The sequence below is a fragment of the Anthonomus grandis genome, chromosome 2 (genome assembly GCF_022605725.1).
Source record: "Anthonomus grandis grandis chromosome 2, icAntGran1.3, whole genome shotgun sequence".
Lineage (NCBI taxonomy): Eukaryota > Metazoa > Arthropoda > Insecta > Coleoptera > Curculionidae > Anthonomus > Anthonomus grandis.
In genome coordinates, this window is record NC_065547.1 from 3921411 (window position 1) to 3941968 (window position 20558).

Consider the following 20558-nt stretch of genomic DNA (forward strand, 5'->3'; position numbering starts at 1 on the left):
GTTTCCTGCATTTTTCTCTTAAATCTAGTAGTTTTCGAAAAAATTGGCTTGGAAGTACTAAGCAAAATGAATTTTACCCTTCAGAGACACATTTTAGTGTTTAACTCAAAAACTACTGGACTATTGGAAAAAAGTGTAATTACGAAAAATCTAGACTGAAATTTTGTCTATCAAAAACGTTACTTGCATTTTTCTCTTAAATATAACAGTTTCTGAAAAACTTGGCGTGGAAGTATTTAGTTACTAGGCAAAATGAATTTTACCATTTTTGAAAAAAATGAATTTTACCACCCAACCGGTGAAGGTTCACTTAATTCTTGATTTTGCAATAATAAATTAACATGTCCGGTTTTATAAAAATTGCTTAGTTTTGTTGCGCTAACCATATAAATAATTTAAAAATTTGTTTCTTCCACCATACGTAAAGTACTCAGTTTACGCACTTATTACGAAACTTCCATTCATAAAACAAGAATAATTTTACACAATAATTGTTACATACAATAACTGTAAAGCAGACGTCTTTATTGCCATGATAGTTTTAACGTTATAAACTTAATTCTTCTGATACCTGTTGTATCAATGTTTTACGGCCTCACAGTATTTTACATATCATACATTACTTACATATTATTTTACATACACAATTACATAATATTTCAACTAGATTAAAAAATTAATTACATATTAAAATTAAACGGGTTGGAAAAATTTTTAAAACCACATCAATGTGGTCATTAATGGCCAGTTTTATCATTTTTCTAGTTAGACGTTTAAAAAGGTGAACACAAATTATTGTATATTAATATTGGGTACTTCTTATTTATTAACACATATTGTTTATGTTTTATATTATTTAGTTGGCATAATGTAACATCTTGTAATGTAACATCGTTTTTTGCATTTTTCTCTTAAATCTAGTAGTTTTTGATAAAATGGGTTTGGAAGTATTTAGCTACTAGGCAAAATGAATTTTACCCTTTAGAGACACATTTTAGTGTTTAACTCAAAAACTACTGGACTATTGGAAAAAAGTGTAATTACCAAAAATGTAGACTGGAATTTTGTCTATCAAAAACGTTACTTGCATTTTTCTCTTAAATATAACAGTTTCTGAAAAATTGGCTTGGAAGTACTAAGCAAAATGAATTTTACCCTTCAGAGACACATTTTAGTGTTTAACTCAAAAAATACTGGACTATTGAAAAAAAGTGTAGTTACCAAAAATGTAGACTGGAATTTTGTCTATCAAAAACGTTACTTGCATTTTTCTCTTAAATATAGTAGTTTCTGAAATAATTAGCTTGGAAGTATTTAGTTACTAGGCAAAATGAATTTTACCCTTTAAAGACACATTTTAGTGTTTAACTCAAAAAATACTGGACTATTGAAAAAAAGTGTAGTTATCAAAAATGTAGACTGGAATTTTGTCTATCAAAAACGTTACTTGCATTTTTCTCTTAAATATAGTAGTTTCTGAAATAATTGGCTTGGAAGTACTAAGCAAAATGAATTTTACCCTTCAGAGACACATTTTAGTGTTTAACTCAAAAACTACTGGACTATTGGAAAAAAGTGTAGTTACCAAAAATGTAGACTGGAATTTTGTCTATCAAAAACGTTACTTGCATTTTTCTCTTAAATATAGTAGTTTCTGAAATAATTAGTTTGGAAGTATTTAGCTACTAGGCAAAATGAATTTTACCCTTCAGAGACACATTTTAGTGTTTAACTCAAAAACTACTGGAATATTGGAAAAAAGTGTAATTACCAAAAATGTAGACTGGAATTTTGTCTATCAAAAACGTTACTTGCATTTTTCTCTTAAATATAACAGTTTCAGAAAAAATTGGCATGGAAGTATGTAGGTACTGGGCAAAATTAAATTTCATCACAGACACAATTTGGTCTTTAACTCGAAAACTATTATTGAACTAATGGAAAAAATTCTGATAATTGAATATGTAAACCCAAGATTTGTTTATCAATATCAATTCTTGCAATGTTTTCGTAAATATGACAGTTGCAGTGAAATCTTCCATTTCGATGGACTTATTTTTATTTTTAGAAAAGTTCTTGATCATGAGAGAACACTTGATGATACTAAAAATTTGATTTTCCTATTGAATTTGTCTGTCAAAAGTGCATGAAAATGAGTACCATTTAGACATTTTTAAAATAGTACCAAATCGTTAAAAACTCCCATGATAGTCAGTAGCAACATCGGTTGCCTATGACGTCACATTGTTTTTAATAGCTTAGGTTATATAAACATTCTTGTCATTAAAATAGTGTTTTTCATTCGTTTTAACCCTACTTATGATTTTTCATCCAAGATTTTAAAATTTGAAAAACTGGAAATTGTCACTTTGAGCTCAAAATCTTGAAAATTTGGCTTTGAATGTTTTTTAAAATTATTTGTCCTAAAAATAAAAAACATTAACTTTCAAACTTTTGACTTTTAGTGCCAAGATTTTAAAATTTAGACTTAAATTTGATTATTTTTTTTGGCATCCCTATTTATACAAATTGCATTTAGTATATGTGATTCTCATTGCTGTCCCTAAAATGGTTTTTTTGCGTTTGTTTCAGATACTCGGACGGCTCGGAGGAGTGGGCACGCGTCGACATTAAAAACCGCAACTCGAACCAACCGGAACCCGAACGTTCCAATGTGGACTTCGAACAGCCCGAGTTCGAACCCGAAAACTCCCGAAGGGATTTGGACGGTTACGGGACGGATTTGGAAAAAGACCACGTGTTACCCACCTCGGCCCCGGCGGCGGACATTTTGAAAAATAACAACAACCGGCAGTACGGAAATCCTAACAGGTAACAGCTTTTTAGGTTTTTTTTTTGTATAATTTTCATAAAGTTAACGTACAATTTAGCTTTTTATTCAGAGAATGAATTGTCCCTTATGTGGGATTTTTTTATACATTTTTTTATTCCTAGAATTTCAATTTTTCCGCACATATTTTTTTTTGTGATTTTGGAAATATCGTGGATAATCTCAAAAGGCCGATATCACCATTGGATTAGTTGGGAAAAAATAGCTGAAAACGAGTACCATCTCGATAGCATAATTTTTATTTATAAAGAAGTTTTTTGATTTTGAGAAAACCAGTGGTGGTACCTAAAAATCCAGTTTCACCATAGGATTCCTCAGGCAATATCAGCTGAAAACGAGCACCATGCCAATGGATTTTTGCAAAAGTTTTTTGAATATGAATGATGGCATTGAATATGGACATCATTTCATCATCCTCCTCTGGAATATATCAGAGTGAGACAAGGATATAAATATCAAATTAATTTTTTTAACATATCACCCTTTCATGACTGTCTAGATCTCGTCGAAATTGTGTTTTTGCTGACATGGTTTGGCCAATGTGAGTGAGACAGTATCATTTTATTACTCTCCTCTGTGATTCGTTAGTGTGACAAAGATAAATGTTGATAGTACTCGTTACGATGTCGATCGATTTATTTTGATTTTTAAGAAAGTTTCTTTGAATTTAAGCAAGCCGTTAGTGGTACTAAAAATTCAATTTCACCATTGGATTCTTGAGACAAAATTAGGTAATAATGTCATGATTTATTTTAAAGTTTTTTGATTCTGGGAGAACGATTGATGGTAGGTATTAAAAATTTAATTTTACCAATAGGTTTTACAAACAAAAATAGTTGAAAATGAGTACCATGACTATGGGTTTATTTTGATTTTTAAGAAAGTTTTTTGATTATATGAAAGAACCAAAAATTGAGCAGACCAAAAATTCAATTTTACCATTGGATTTTTGACTTTGAGAAAACCGTTGATGGTACCAAAAATCCAATTAGACCATTGGATTCTGCAGACAAAATCAGCTGAAAATGGGTCCCATGTAGGTGGATTTATTTGAATTTTTATTTTAAGTTTTTGAATTGTAGGAGAACCGTTAATGGTATCATCAGCAAATTCTGCAGAAAAAAACAATTGAAAGCGAGTACAAAATCGATGGATATATGTAATTTTTTAAGAGTTTTTTTTAATTTTGAGAGAACTTTTGATGGTACCAAAAAATTAGCTTCACCATGGAATTTTCTACAAAAAATCAGCTGAAAGCGAGTACCATGTCGATGAATTTATTCTGATTTTTAAAAACGTTTTTTTTTATTTTAAGAAAACCGTTGGTGGTATCGAAGATCCAATTTCCAAAACTCATGTTTCAATCAAAATCAGTTAAAAACGAGTATCATATCGTTACGTTTTAATTTTACAAAAACCAAAGGCACCATACAATTTTTCTGTTAATCAGGAGAGAGTTTAAATTAAGTTTCCAAATTTAAAAAAAACTAGTACAATTTCATAAATAACGAAGCATTTTAATGTACAAAACCCCTCGGAGATCTTCAACTTACCCTCACTAATCAATAACTCTTCAATTCCAGATACAACAACGACCGGATACGTCCAGACGTCAACTCCCCCCACGAGCAAGTCACCGAGAACATCTACAAAACCACGACCACCTACAACCTGCTGCGCAACGTCAAACCGACCAAATCGATCTACAGCAAAGCATCCCCCAGCTACATCCCACCCAGCAGGGCCTTCTTCACTCCCCCCTTACCTCCGGCCTTACAAAACCCTTACGCGGACAAGCCTACTTTACGCGGCACTAATTCGGACAGTTTCGTGAATCGACGGCCTATACCACCACCCTCTTTGATGCCCACCAAGGACCGAATACCCTTCAGACCTGACTTACCAAAAGTCAATGTGGAGAAGGCACCATCAAGGCCAGAAGTACAACCGAGACCTAGTAAAGATGAGAAAACTGAGAAGAAGAAGAGTTTGAATACCCCCAGTCAGAGTGGCCGTTTGGGGGATTTTTATGGGAGTAAGAACGATAGTATAAGCAGTTTTGAGTATGAGAAGAACAATGTGCCTAGTATCACGAGGATTTTGAGCGGGAGTAACGGGAGGCACGACGATATTCCTGATATTTTATTAAGAACGGTGACTGCGAACCCGAACGTGGATCGGATTGAGAAAGTTGCTAAAACAAGAGCTCCCTCGGCTGAGCCGAGTCTCAAGAGGCAAGAGGAGCCCAAGTTTGAGGCTCCAGCGGAGGAGTACCCTTCTCCGGAGGAACCGCCAGGGGGAACAAAGAAGGAGGTTCTTTCAGAGAGTGTCACGGTGAAAAAGGACGTTAGCGGAGCCCCAGTGCCCGACCAGAAAAAGACTGTTTACGTCGAAGACGTCACCACTCAAATGTCCGATAGTGTGAACCTACCCAACGTCAAAGAAAAGGACGCAAACGTGACCGCAGTGGGCTCAGATCAGATCTGGCTGATCTGCTGGAACGTCCATGTCTACTTAGTGGTCGTCGGTTACATCTTACTGGCAGCGTTCAGCATATTTAAGCTGATCCGCTACGAGAACGACCCACACATGTTCTCCAAATCTTACTTCTTAACCATCCACCTTATGCTCACAGTCATTTGCGTCCTAAGGATCTTCTATCTCATCTACGACCCTTATAACGAGCACAAGAGCTTCAACATATTCCTCTACGACTTTTTGCACACGTTTCCCTTAAGCCTGCTGGCCACCACCTTCGCCGTTCTGATTCTCTTCCTGCTGAAACGCACTCTGACCCACTTGGAAGTGAAAACCAGACCGGTGATCCTGGTGGTGTTCGCTTTGCTGCACATCCTCCTCTGCTTCTGCTTAAGCATCTTTGAATCGTTGGGAATCGGCTTGGAGAGGGCGTCAGTGTGCAAGCCGGTCTTCGTACTGCTCGCCTGGGCTTTGGGATTCAGTTATCTCTACTTGTATCGGATTATCAAGAACGTGTTGGCGAAAAAGAGTCAGAACTTATCGGAGATGTGCACCCAAAACATCTCTTACGCCAGTCATATTACCATTGCCGTAGCCCTCTTGTTTATTCTCTTGGGACTGGTGCAGCTGTACGCCTTGTTCTTTATTAAAGTCGATAAGTTCACTGTGCCCCACCATTGGATCCTATGGGGGTTCGAGTTGAGCGTGAGATTTATAGAGATCTCCATTATAACCCTCTTGGCTATCGTGGTGAGCCTGAGGATGTCCCAGAGGGAGAAACAGGCCTCCGGCGGGTTCCCGCTGTTCCCTTGCACCACAAGTGACTCTAGCACCGACAACATTTACCCGAACAATTGCACCACGAACCCTAACGCACTGAATTACAGTAGGCAGGAGATGATTTTGGATAATATCCCGGCAGAACCTATAGAGAGGCCCAATTTGTTAAAGAACGCCTTCCAGAACGATTCTTTTGACAAGAAAAGTACCCTGGAGAGGTATCAGAGTGACTCTGAAAGGAACTCGAACTTTGACAGGTTCGAGAGGCCCAAGTGGGGCTCGGATCGCTTCGATTCCAGACAAAATATGGATCAGAGCAGTTTGAGTAGTAACTTCGGGCAGCCGAGCAGCGGCAACTTTGACCGAACCGGCCACAACTCCTTGCATAACTCCATTAGGAACGACATAAGGAACTCGGGAAGGAAACACTATGAACCGGCAGCAAAGTACTACACGGGCAACAATGAAGAGTACCAGAACGATATTCTAGCGAACTCCGAAAGGAACATTTATAGTGAACCCCTGGATAACCCTCAGGGGCATCAGTACGAACGGACCAGACACGAGTTCGAGAGGAACGACTTCGAGAGGAGGAGTCGTAACTCTACGAACACGTCGGGGCGTAGATCAACGGGTAGGTCGCGGAAGAACCACCCCAGGCCCCACTTGGGGATCCAGACGTTGCCGAACCACGACAGGAACCAAACGATGCTGGTGGACGAGCAGGGGTTCGTGCGGTTTAAGGCCCTGCGGGGGGATCAGAACCACTTTTCGGATGCATAATGTTTGATCCGCGCAGGGAAGAAATCTACTAAAGGGGAGGTTTTTCTATAAAGTGAGACAGGAATGGGGTTTTTTTGGTGTAGAGGTTTTTGGGGCGGATTAAATGGTCGTTAAGGGTCTTTTCTGAATACATTTTTAGGGATTTTCTGGGGTTTTGGGGGAATTGTTGGTGGTACTGAAAATTGGTTTTTATTGTTGGATTGCCTAAGGGAAATTAGCGGAAATGAGTGTGATATCCACGGTTTTTTGGCAAAAATATTAATGCAACATTAAATGCTAACAGTACCTTACTAAAACTACCTAAAAAAAATATTTAAAATTTAAACACAAATAGATATAAGGAGCATTTAAATAAAATAATTAAAATTAAAATAATTGAAACTAGCCCAAAATAAAACCTAACTTAATAAAATATAGAATTTATAGAACCACTGGTGGTACCAAAAATCTAATTTCACCAATAGATTCTACAGGCAAAAACAGTTAAAAACGAGTACCATGTCGATGAATTTATTTTGATTTTTAAAAAAGTTTTTTGATTCTGAGAGAACCATTGGCGGTACCAAAAATTTTATTACACCATTGAATTCCCCAGACAAAATCAGCTGAAAACGAGTACCATATCAACGAACAAATATAAAAAAAAGTTCATTTCTGAGAAAATCATTGATGGTACCAAAAGTCTAATAACACATCAGCTGAAAATGAGTACCATGTCAACGAAAAATCTTAATTTAAAAAAAAAAAGCTTATTTCTGTGAGAACCATTGATGGTACCAAAAATCTAATTACACCAATGAATTTTGTGGACAAAATCAGCTGAAAACAAGTACCATGTCGCTGGATTTATTTTGATTTTTAAAAAAGTTTCTTGATTCTGAGAGAACCATTGGCGGTACCAAAAATTCAATTACATTATTGAATTCCCCAGACAAAATCAATTGAAAACGGGTAACATGTCGACGAAAAAATTTCGATTTTTTAAAAAAAGTTAATTTTTGGGAGAACTATTGATGGTACCACTAATCTAATTTCACCATTGGAATCCTTAGACAAAATCAGCTGAAAATGGGCACCATGTTGATGGATTTATTTTGATTTTTAAAAAGGTTTTTTGATTATAGAGGAACCATTGATGGTACCAAAAATCTAGTTACACCATTGAATTCCCTAGGCAAAATTTGCTGAAAACGAGTACCATGTCGATAGAAAAATTTAGATTTTTTGAAAAAAAGTTCATTTCTGAGAGAACCATTGATGGTACCAATGATCTATTTTCACCATTGGAATCTTTAGACAAAATCAGCTGAAAATGGGTACCATGTTGATGGACTTATTTTGTTTTGTAAAAAAGTTTTTTGATTGTGGGAGAACCATTGATGGTACCAAAAATCTAATTACACCATTGAACATTGTAAACAAAATCAACTGAAAACGAGTACCATGTCGACGGAAAAATTTTTGATTTTTTAAAAAAAAGTTAATTTTTGAGAGAACCGTTGATGGTACCAATAATCTAATTTCACCATTGAAATCCCTAGACAAAATTAGCTGAAAACGAGTACCATGTCGCTGAATTTATTTTGATTTTTAAAAAAGTTTTTTGATTCTGAGAGAACCATTGATGGTACCAGAAATCTATCTTTACTATTGAATTCTCTATAAAAAATCAGTTGAAAACGAGTACCATGTCGATGGAATTATTTTTATTTTTAGTAAAGTTCTTTTGATTCTGCCAGAACCATTGATGGTACCAAAAATCTAATTCCACCATTGAAATCCCTAGACAAAATCAGCTAAAAACGAGTCCCATGTCGGTGAATTTATTTTGATTTTTAAAAAAGTTTTTTGATTCTGAGAGAACCATTGATGGTACCAGAAATCTATCTTTACTATTGAATTCTCTATAAAAAATCAGTTGAAAACGAGTACCATGTCGATGGAATTATTTTTATTTTTAATAAAGTTCTTTTGATTCTGCCAGAACCATTGATGGTACCAAAAATTTAATTTCACCAGTGAAATCCCTAGACAAAATCAACTAAAAACGAGTACCATGTCACTGAATTTATTTTTATTTTTTGAGAAAAAGTTCATTTTTGAGAGAACCGTTAATGGTACCAATAATCTAATTTCACCATTGAAATCCCTAGACAAAATCAGCTAAAAACGAGTACCATGTCACTGAATTTATTTTGATTTTTAACAAAATTTTTTGATTCTGAGAGAACCATTGGTGGTACCAAAAATCTAACTTCACTATTGAATTCTCTATAAAAAATCAGCTGAAAACGAGTACCATGTCGATGGAATTATTTTTATTTTTAGTAAAGTTCTTTTGATTCTGCCAGAACCATTGATGGTACCAAAAATCTAATTCCACCAGTGAAATCCCTAGACAAAATCAGATAAACCGATTACCATGTTCCTGAATTTATTCTGATTTTTAAAAAAGTTTTTTGATTCTGAGAGAACCATTGATGGTACCAGAAATCTAATTTTACCATTGAATTCTCTACAAAAAATCAGCTGAAAACGAGTACCATGTCGATGGAATTATTTTTATTTTTAATAAAGTTCTTTTGATTCTGCCAGAACCATTGATGGTACCAAAAATTTAATTTCACCAGTGAAATCCCTAGACAAAATCAGCTAAAAACGAGTCCCATGTCGGTGAATTTATTTTGATTTTTAAAAAAGTTTTTTGATTCTGAGAGAACCATTGATGGTACCAGAAATCTATCTTTACTATTGAATTCTCTATAAAAAATCAGCTGAAAACGAGTACCATGTCGATGGAATTATTTTTATTTTTAGTAAAGTTCTTTTGATTCTGCCAGAACCATTGATGGTACCAAAAATCTAATTCCACCATTGAAATCCCTAGACAAAATCAGCTAAAAACGAGTCCCATGTCGGTGAATTTATTTGGATTTTTAAAATTTTTTTTTGATTCTGAGAGAATCATTGATGGTACCAAAAGTCTAATTACACCATTGAGTTTTGTAAACAAAATCAGCTGAAAACGAGTACCATGTTGACGGAAAAATTTTTGATTTTTTAAAAAAAAGTTGATTTTTGAGAGAACCGTTGATGGTACCAATAATCTAATTTCACCATTGAATTCTCTATAAAAAATCAGCTGAAAACGAGTACCATGTCGATGGAATTATTTTAATTTTTAAAAAAGTGGCACAATTCTAGGATGTTTGTACCACAATATGGACAACAAAAATCTCGCTTTAATAACCCGCTTTTTAGACCCAAAACGACCATTTTCTCGCGTCATTATTATAATTTGGATAAACGTTTCGTTCCTTCTCATAAAAACCTTTCGTTTGTAGACGTTTTCTCTGTTGCAACGGATTTTATGGTGACATAATTTTTTAAAACACATTTTCACACGGTATAGAGCTCTGGCCTAAAAAGAAAACGCGATTTTTCTACCATAGGGGCATTCGAAAAGTATTTTAGCAACACACGTGACAATATTTCGAATTTTTTTTTAGCTTTAATAATAGTTATTAAAAAGAAAAACAAATTATTTATTTATTTGGTTGCAAAGTGCTCTTTTAAAACTTCTTCTTAGGGCCGGGGGGCTCCTTTTAAAGCCCTTTTCGATACTAGACATTATATTATATGATAATAATATTAATAATAATAATTAGGTAGATTTTCAAAGACGAGTTTATAAGTTTTTCTCCCTGTATAAGTGATATTAAAGAAAATACTCTATAACACGCATTTTTTTCGTTTAAATGTTTATTAAGATAATATTTAAAAAATTAAAACACTATATGGTTGTTAGAGATATTCGCCCAGGGGTTGGTTATACAGGCCTGTATCGCCAAACAAAAAAAAAAAAAACATTATTATATTTAAAAGTAGTCATATAAATTGTATAAATAAATATAACCTGTACATAAGGGGACGACGTTTAATTTTTATAACGATACAGGGTGTTTAAGAAAAAATATACTAATAGATGCTAAATCGTGTTGTATACAATGTGCTCCCTGTATATTCTTATTTATTAACAAAAAAAGAGGAAAATGTTTCGACTGAATATTCTTGCGTTCGTCTGTTCTTGAAATTGACTATACTACCGTCCTATTAAGCGTTTGTAAGACCTGCTTAAGGTTTTATATATTTTTTTTAAATGTCAAGGAACTTACAGAAGCAAAAGCCCTTAAGGTGTTTTTGCTTGATGGCCCTTGACCTTTTCACCCCTAAGAGAGGGTTCTTAATGTCACCCCAGGGGTAGTTACATTTCTTGACATTTATGCTTTTTTTTGTACTATAATTGTATGTATATAGTTGTACTAAAAATGATTTGCCAACTATTTACACTTGCCATTTTATTTTTATTTTACTTTGTACATTTTTTTTACAGTATTAATGTTTTGTGACGCTATAGAAAAAGTACGTTGTTTTTTGGTTGTTTTGTGGGAAAACTGCTTTATGGGTTCCCCCCCCCAACCCCCCCCCTCCCGTTTTAGATAGAGTTGTCTTATGTGTACAAGGGTGGCTTAATGTGTAATGGGATTTTGGAATTTTAATAATATGTTTAAAAAATCATCCTGAGTACCATTGTAATTAAAAAAAAATCGATTTTTCGTGTTTTTAGGAAAATTATTGATGGTAGCAAAAATCTGATTTTACCAGAAGATTATTTGAGAAAAGTTAATTGAAAACGAGTATTATGTAAATGGTAAAAATTTTGATCTAAAAAAAAGGTTTTTGGGTAAACCGCTGATGGTACCAAAGATCTTATTTCACCATTGGATTCTACAGGTAAAAACAGTTAAAAACGAGTTGCATGTCGTTGGATTTATTTTGATTTTTAGAAAAAAAAATATTTTTGAGAGAATCATTGATGGTACCAAAAATCTAATTTCATCATTGAATTCTCTAGACAAAATCAGCTAAAAACGAGTACCATGTCGATGGATTTATTTTGATTTTTAATATGGTTTTTTTGATTCTGAGAGAACCATTGGTGGTACCAAAAATCTAACTTCACCATTGAATTCTCTACAAAAAATCAGCTGAAAATGAGTACCATGTCGATTGAATTATTTTGATTTTTAATAAGGTTTTTTTGATTCTAAGAGAACCATTGATGGTACCAAATATCTAATTTTACCATTGAATTCTTTACAAAAAATCAGCTGAAAACGAGTACCATGTCGTTGGAAGTATTTTCATTTTTAATAAGTTTTTTTTGATCCTGAGAGAACCATTGATGGTACCAAAAATCTAACTTCACCATTGAATTCTCTACAAAAAATCAGCTGAAAATGAGTACCATGATGATGGAATTATTTTGATTTTTAATAAGGTTTTTTTGATTCTGAGAGAACCATTGATGGTACCAAAAATCTAATTTCACCATTGAATTCTCTACAAAAAATCAGCTGAAAATGAGTACCATGTCGATGGAATTATTTTGATTAAAAAAAAATATTTTTGAGAGAACCATTGATGGTACCAACAATCTAACTTCACCATCGAATTCTCTACAAAAAATCAGCTGAAAACGAGTACCATGTCGTTGGAAGTATTTTCATTTTTAATAAGTTTTTTTTGATCCTGAGAGAACCATTGATGGTACCAAAAATCTAACTTCACCATTGAATTCTCTACAAAAAATCAGCTGAAAATGAGTACCATGATGATGGAATTATTTTGATTTTTAATAAGGTTTTTTTGATTCTGAGAGAACCATTGATGGTACCAAAAATCTAATTTCACCATTGAATTTTCTACAAAAAATCAGCTGAAAATGAGTACCATGTCGATGGAATTATTTTGATTAAAAAAAAATATTTTTGAGAGAACCATTGATGGTACCAACAATCTAACTTCACCATCGAATTCTCTACAAAAAATCAGCTAAAAATGAGTACCATGTCGATGGAATTATTTTCATTTTTAATAAGGTTTTTTTGATTCTGAGAGAACCATTGATAGTACCAAAAATCTAATTTTATCATTAAATTCCCTAGACAAAACCAGCTAAAAACGAGTACCATGTCCATGGAATTATTTTGATTTTTAATAGGGGTTTTTTGATTCTGAGAGAACTATTGATGGTACCAAAAATCTAATTTCACCATTAAATTCTCTACAAAAAATCAGCTGAAAATGAGTACCATGTCGATGGAATTATTTTGATTTTTAATAAGGTTTTTTTGATTCTGAGAGAACCATTGGTGGTACCAAAAATCTAACTTCACTATTGAAATCTCTACAAAAAATTAGCTGAAAATGAGTACCATGTCGATGGAAGTATTTTCATTTTTAATAAGGTTTTTTTGATTCTGAGAGAACCATTAGTGGTACCAAAAATCTAACTTCAGCATTGAATTCTCTACAAAAAATTAGCTGAAAATGAGTACCATGTCGATGGAAGTATTTTCATTTTTAATAAGGTTTTTTTGATTCTGAGAGAACCATTAGTGGTACCAAAAATCTAACTTCAGCATCGAATTCTCTACAAAAAATCAGCTGAAAATGAGTACCATGTCGATGGAAGTATTTTCATTTTTAATAAGGTTTTTTTGATTCTGAGAGAACCATTAGTGGTACCAAAAATCTAACTTCAGCATCGAATTCTCTACAAAAAATCAGCTGAAAATGAGTATCATGTCGATGAAAGTATTTTCATTTTTAATAAGGTTTTTTTGATTCTGAGAGAACCATTGATAGTACCAAAAATCTAATTTTATCATTAAATTCCCTAGACAAAATCAGCTAAAAACGAGTACCATGTCGATGGAATTATTTTGATTTTTAATAAGGGTTTTTTGATTCTGAGAGAACTATTGATGGTACCAAAAATCTAATTTCACCATTGAATTCTCTACAAAAAATCAGCTGAAAATGAGTACCATGTCGACGGAATTATTTTCATTTTTAATAAGGGTTTTTTGATTCTGAGAGAACCATTGATGGTACCAAAAATCTAATTTCACCATTGAATTCTCTACAAAAAATCAGCTGAAAATGAGTACCATGTCGACGGAATTATTTTCATTTTTAATAAGGTTTTTTTGATTCTGAGAGAACCATTAGTGGTACCAAAAATCTAATTTCACCATTGAATTCTCTACAAAAAATTAGCTGAAAACGAGTACCATGTCGATTGAATTATTTTCATTTCTAATAAGGTTTTTTTTGATTCTGAGAGAACCATTGATGGTATCAAAAATCTAATTTCACCATTGAATTCTCTACAAAAAATTAGCTGAAAATGAGTACCATGTCGATGGAATTATTTTGATTTAAAAAAAATATTTTTGAGAGAACCATTGATGGTACCAACAATCTAACTTCACCATTGAATTCTCTATAAAAAAACGAGTACCATGTCGACAGAAAAATTTTGATTTTTAAAAATGATTCTTATTTCTGGGAGAACCGTTAAGGGTACCATAATTCTAATTTCAGAATTGAATTTTCCAAAATAAACGCAAAACAGATAGAAAACTAGTACCGTGCCAAAACTTCAAAATTTCTTTTTTTTTAAATATTAAATTTTTAATGTCCGAATTTTGTTTGCAACCGCAAATTTTTCAAAATCCCAATAAAGCTTCGAAGCTAGGCCACCCTGTACACTATTATTTCTCCTATTGACCTTTTTGGGCCCCTGTATAGAATAAGAAACGAGTTAAAGGGGTGCATTCCTAGACTTTGACAAGTAGGTTTTTTTTCATGTACATAATATACAGAGTATTGCAGAAAATTAAAAAAAAAAAAAACTTTTCAATGGGACACCCTATATTTAATTTTCCAAAAAAAAAACATATTTATAGAGGATCTATAGTTGGAAAAAATAAAAGTGTTTTTTATTTTCTGCCTCACCCTGTATTATAAAAAAAAGCCTCCTAACAGGGTGGCCCAAATACGTTAAGAACCGACCCTGTGGTATAACAACTGAAAAAAAAGAGCAAAATACACAGAGTGTGTCAAAACATACACGTTTTCGCCTCAAAGTAATTTTTTAAGGCAAAATTCAGACGCCCTGTATATTGGACGCCTGTAAAGTGTTTTTTCATACCTTGGCTTCGCTATTTTCTTCATAAAAAAATGGGCGTGGCTGTTGATTGACGACATCTCCCAGAAACCATCATCAACTCGACTTTAATTACTTCTCACGTGCAAGGAGGCTTTTTAAGAAAAACCTTTAATTTAATGATTGATGCGTTGCCATCTCGGTCTGGCACACAGTTCGCGCCATATTTTCATCTCTGTCGCACTCATTGTGATGTCATGAAGTAAGACATTTTTTGACAAAAAAAAAATGGCGATAGTTCCTAAAAGACGATTTTAAAATGCCACTTGTTACTCTTTAAAAACAAACACTAAACTGCCAGTGTCCCTATTTTTTTTCAGTTGTTACACCCTGTATATTTTTTTATTATAATGGTGTGTCCTATTCTGCAACATTCCTCGTTTGTCCATGTATGTAATAGTTTAATTTATTTATTGAAAAAAGGAGCATGACAAAAAAAATGTGATATAAAGGGTTCCTGGACTGTTGTAAATCGAACTCTGTGTGACACATCCCGTTGTCATACCCTGTATATAAAAAAATGGCTTTTTGTTCCTTTTTTTATTGACTCTCTCTCTCTCTCTCTCTCTTAAACGTACTTATAATAGGCAGCTAACGTTCACTATCTCTCTTTTTGCCAGTATTTTATATAAATATATATACGTGCATATAGTATATGATATTATGTATTTGTTTTTTCAAATCTCAATGTCTGCAGAAAGAATTATATTTAAAGCGAAAGTTGAGCATATAGTGACTTAGGTAAATGTTTTCGAATTTTATATAAGAAAAATGCAAAGAATGTAGATATTGCGATTTTTCGAAATGATTCGCGACTTTTTTTTTTGTACATAGTATATGTGATGAAATGATCCTTTTTAAAAATCGAAATATTTATGTAACCGATTCGATTTTTTGTTGTATATTATAACTGTAAAATATAAACATATTATGATATGTATTTAGGTTTGTTTTATTTTTTTTTGTATACCCAAAGATTAGTACTTATATTGGTGAAAAAAATTGTGATTTCGAGAGAACCATGCATGGTATGAAAAAACGGATTGAACCATTCGATTACTTGGGTAAAAGTAGCTGAAAATGAGTACCATGTCAATGGATTTATTTTGATTGTTAAGAAAGTTTTTCGATTTTAGGAGAACCACTTTTGGTACCAAAAATCTGATTGAACCATTTAATTAGTTAGGAAAAAGTAGCTCAAAATGAGTACCATGTCGATGGATTTATTTTGATTTTTAAGAAAGTTTTTCGATTTTAGGAGAACCACTTTTGATACCAAAAATCTGAATGAACCATTGAATTAGTTAGGAAAAAATAGCTGAAAATGAGTAGCATGTCGATGGATTTATTTTGATTTTTAAGAAAGTTTTTCGATTTTAGGCGAACCACTTTTGGTACCAAAAATCTGATTGAACCATTTAATTAGTTAGGAAAAAGTAGCTGAAAATGAGTACCATGTCGATGGATTTATTTCGATTTTTAAGAAAGTTTTTCGATTTTAGGAGAACCACTTTTGGTACCAAAAATCTGATTGAACCATTTAATTAGTTAGGAAAAAGTAGCTGAAAATGAGTACCATGTCGATGGATTTATTTTGATTTTTAAGAAAGTTTTTCGATTTTAGGAGAACCACTTTTGGTACCAAAAATCTGATTGAACCATTTAATTAGTTAGGAAAAAGTAGCTGAAAATGAGTACCATGTCGATGGATTTATTTTGATTTTTAAGAAAGTTTTTCGATTTTAGGAGAACCACTTTTGGTACCAAAAATTTAATTAAACTATTGAATTAGTTGGAAAAAAGTAGCTGAAAACGAGTACCATGTCGATGGATTTATTTTGATTTTCAAGAAAGTTTTTTTGATTTCGAGAGACCCACTTTTGGTACCAAAAATCTGATTGAACCATTGAAATAGTTAGGAAAAATTAGCTGAAAATGAATACGATGTCAATGGACTTATTTTGATTTTTAAAAAAGTTTTTCGATTTTAGGAGAACCACTTTTGATACCAAAAATCTGATTGAACCATTTAATTAGTTAGGAAAAAAAACCCGATTTAGGAAATAAAACCCGATTGGCAGTCCGGGATGATATTGTAAAAATCGATAAAGCTGCATATTTGTTGGTGCACAAACCTTTCTAAAATTTTAGAAACCAGAGGCAGTATACTAATGGGTCTGAGGTCTTTAAACCCTTTTGGATCAGCTACCTTTGCTAGAGGTTTCAAAATAGCTTTTTTCCAAATTGTAGGATAAACATTTTGTAATAAGCAGCTATTTAAAATATTTAATAATGGTTTTGTAAGATATGGTAGGCACATTTCTAGATCTTTTAAGCCTATGCGTTACAGTGTATTGTTTATTGTTGTAATGTTTTTATTTATTGTTGGCTCATCCAATTGTGTAAAATTTAGGTAAGACCTTGTGTTAAAATACCTATTAGCTTTATAAAAATTAAGTTTTTCATTTGAAGTTGTATCAGCTGTAGTATTTAAACCTGAAAAATAGTTCCTAAGAGCAGTTGCATTTAAAAACTTGTCTGGTAAGCCAGAATTCCTCTTACAGCCAAGGTTTAATTTTCTTGTAGCATTCCAAAATTCTCTTCCATGCTTTTGTGACATTGTGTTGAAATAGGTGATTTTTTCCCTCGCAACAGCATGCTTAGTGAAATTCCTTAATTGCCTATAGTACTGGAGGTGTGCTTCAGTTTTTTGTTTCAAATATCTACGATGAGCCTTATCACTTTCTTTCATAAGAAATTTAATATTATTTGTAATCCACGCCGTAAACGGTTTTTCTTTTACCTTTTTGGATAATAGCGGAGCATGTTTATTTATTAAAAATAATATATTCCTATTAAATATGTCAATCTTTTTATCTATATCTTGTGTATAATATATATTATCCCATGGTAGCTGTTCTGCGTCTAAGTTAAACTGATCCCGATTTATATTATTATAATTTCTATACTGGATGTATTTAACAGTATCACGTCCCTTGGCAAAATCCAAAACAGTATATACCATATTATGGTCTGAAATGTCTGGCGAAATAAATGTTTTAGGTTAAAAATTTCTAAGAGTCTTTCAAGTTTTTTTTTCGGTGAATGTTGTTTTAAAAAGTCAATGTTAATATCTCCAACAAAGATAACCTGATCGTAAAATGGCAAGGATAAGCTACATATTTCCTCTAACCAATCAATAAAATGATCCGCATTAGATGAAGGCGGACAATGTTCAATATATCAAAATGTTCTTTAGACATCCTCAGCCAATTTGTATATTCTGGTACGTCTTCAGCTGCTAATTCTCTTAATAAAGTAGATGAAGCACCATATATTTCTCTTCGACTCAGCCATTTTCTCACCCAGCAACGTTTCTTTTTGGTTTTGTTCATTTCTTCTGCAAGTATTTCGGATAACTCGCCACATATTTTTAAAATACAATAATTCCGCACTGTTGCACGCGTAACTTTTCCGACCGTGTTTTATCTAAACTAAACAACAAATCATGTAAACGCTCACAAAAACAAAAGGACTACATTTTAGCTACTTGATTTAGCAACTTGCTTTAGCTACTTGACACGTGTAAATTCGGCTTTATGTAATGTGTATATTTATATGATATGTCAATTTTATGTTAATTTTTATTTGTATTCTAAATTTTGACCTATCTATATTATTTTATAATTTAATTTTAGCTTTGTCAAAAAAAAAACTCTCGTCTATTATGTTATGCAAGATGTCCTCTATAATCGGATTTCTGTGAGAAACATTTGTTTTGATGCCATTTTCTGTCAAAAAATTCCACCTTCTTCTTGCAATAATTCAATAACTATTCCATGCGTTTTAATGAGGTTTTCACCTCATGTTAGAGCACTACCAAACGAACCAGTAAAAAATCGTTGATTTTTCTTACTTTATCAGGTTTAAATTCGAGCCCCCCCTCAGTAACGGTAAACCACAAATATCCGAAATACAAAGAAACAAGGTGGCAGTATTCGATTTCAAATCTGCTGACCCGAACTAACGTGACGCAACGGTCCATTGAAACCGAACACTCCATATCCTCGATTGCCTCTTTATAATTAATTATTTTCTAAGAAATTCCTTATGGTAGAATAATAATTGTGTTCATATAAAAGATTTATTGTTGCCTTGTCGGTATTTATTATTGTTGTTTTACGTGCCAGCAGTTTCTTTGTTTAATAACGTTATCATATTCAGGTTACTGTTGAAATTAACTCACCCTGTATATGAGGTAATCTAACCGAGACATATAGCATAACAATGGCACAATCGGATTATTTTAAAAGAGCAATAATTTTTTATTTGTTCGCTACTTTCACTACTTGTTAAGATTTGAACTTAATCTCCAAACGAAATCTGTTTAACAACATTATTTTTTTTGTATGCCATCAGATACTAAAGGAAATAATGTGTGTTTTGTATGTAGATGCTGCACCTCTTTCTGTAAAGAAATTACAGAAATAGATTGGGAGTTATAAGGGGCCATCAGTTGAAGTTACCCAACACCATAAAGAAGAACCTCGTTAAAATTCGCCTACTAATCTTATTACAAACAAGTATTTTCTGCAGATGTCTGTCTACCTTGTCCATCATCTTTTGGAATTAGAAGCGATTGCCCAATTATTCAGTCAGAATTTACAATTTAGACGTGTTTTTGATCCTTATCATGACCCAACCTCTACAAACGTGATGTTATTTTGTAATTTTTTTAAAGAAATGTGTGTATATGTTATGTAATGTTAGAACCTACTAAACGTTCTTGAAGTGGTACTAAGAAAACAAAGATGTATCCCAGGAATATTACGCCTAAAATACTAGAGAAAGTTTGGATTAGGCTTTCTTATGAGGCTTGCGTCCAAGATTCAAGCAATCGGCTAAAATTGGATTTTTCAGTAAATTGATAAATCTGAGACGTTAGTCCAGGCAATTGGGAGCAGGTGCTTTATGTTATTTTTTGAAAATTTCCCGCCAATTTTAGGATATAAAATAGGATATTCTGACCTGTAACTACGCATAGTAGGCCCAAAACAAGTGGGATTTCTTACCTAAAAAAGCAGACCAATATTATCGAAAGCGGCGCATTTTTGTTTTAATCCAAATTTAATTGACTTCTAGTACAATTCTCAATATCTACCTAAAAATGTACTTTGTGCAAAATGGCTGTTTTAAATTTCGCGAATTTTTACAATTCAGGATAGAGATTATCAAAATAGCAGTTTTATCCAAGGAGACGGTGGTGGGGGAAGTCGTCGAATCTTTTTAAATATAAGGAAATGATTCTCTAAAATCTCTCTAAATTCCTAGAAGTAATTCAAAGGCATAAAATATTTAAAAAAATCTGGCCTACGAATACTCATAGTAGGCCCAGGAAGGTAAGATTTTCTTAATTCAGGTTCTCCAATATTTAAAGCGCAGTTTTATTCATTATGATTATGGAGGGGACCCGTCATCTGTCCATTTGACATAACCTCCAAATATGAATTGTTAACGTAATAAACAGATTTTTTAAAAATATAACAGCAATTATATTATTTCCTAAAATCTCTCTAAATTCCCAGTAGT

The 20558-nt window shown here is 32.9% G+C and overlaps 1 protein-coding gene across 15 annotated transcripts in view; it reads left to right on the top strand.

Annotated features, from left to right (window-relative positions):
• The window catches only part of LOC126750389 (uncharacterized), a 387538-nt gene extending 371629 nt beyond the window's left edge, over positions 1–15909 (top strand). For 3 of the 15 annotated variants that reach the window (XM_050460004.1, XM_050460008.1, XM_050460007.1), the window contains 2 exons: positions 2593–2832; positions 4435–15909. In XM_050460004.1, the coding sequence (XP_050315961.1) occupies positions 2593–2832; positions 4435–6892 (2698 nt within the window). In that variant the 3' untranslated portion in view covers positions 6893–15909. The remainder of the gene's footprint in view (positions 1–2592; positions 2833–4434) is intronic. The other 12 variants (XR_007665705.1, XR_007665706.1, XR_007665704.1 and 9 more) reach the window with 12 other exon arrangements.
• The last annotated feature ends 4649 nt before the right edge of the window (positions 15910–20558 follow it).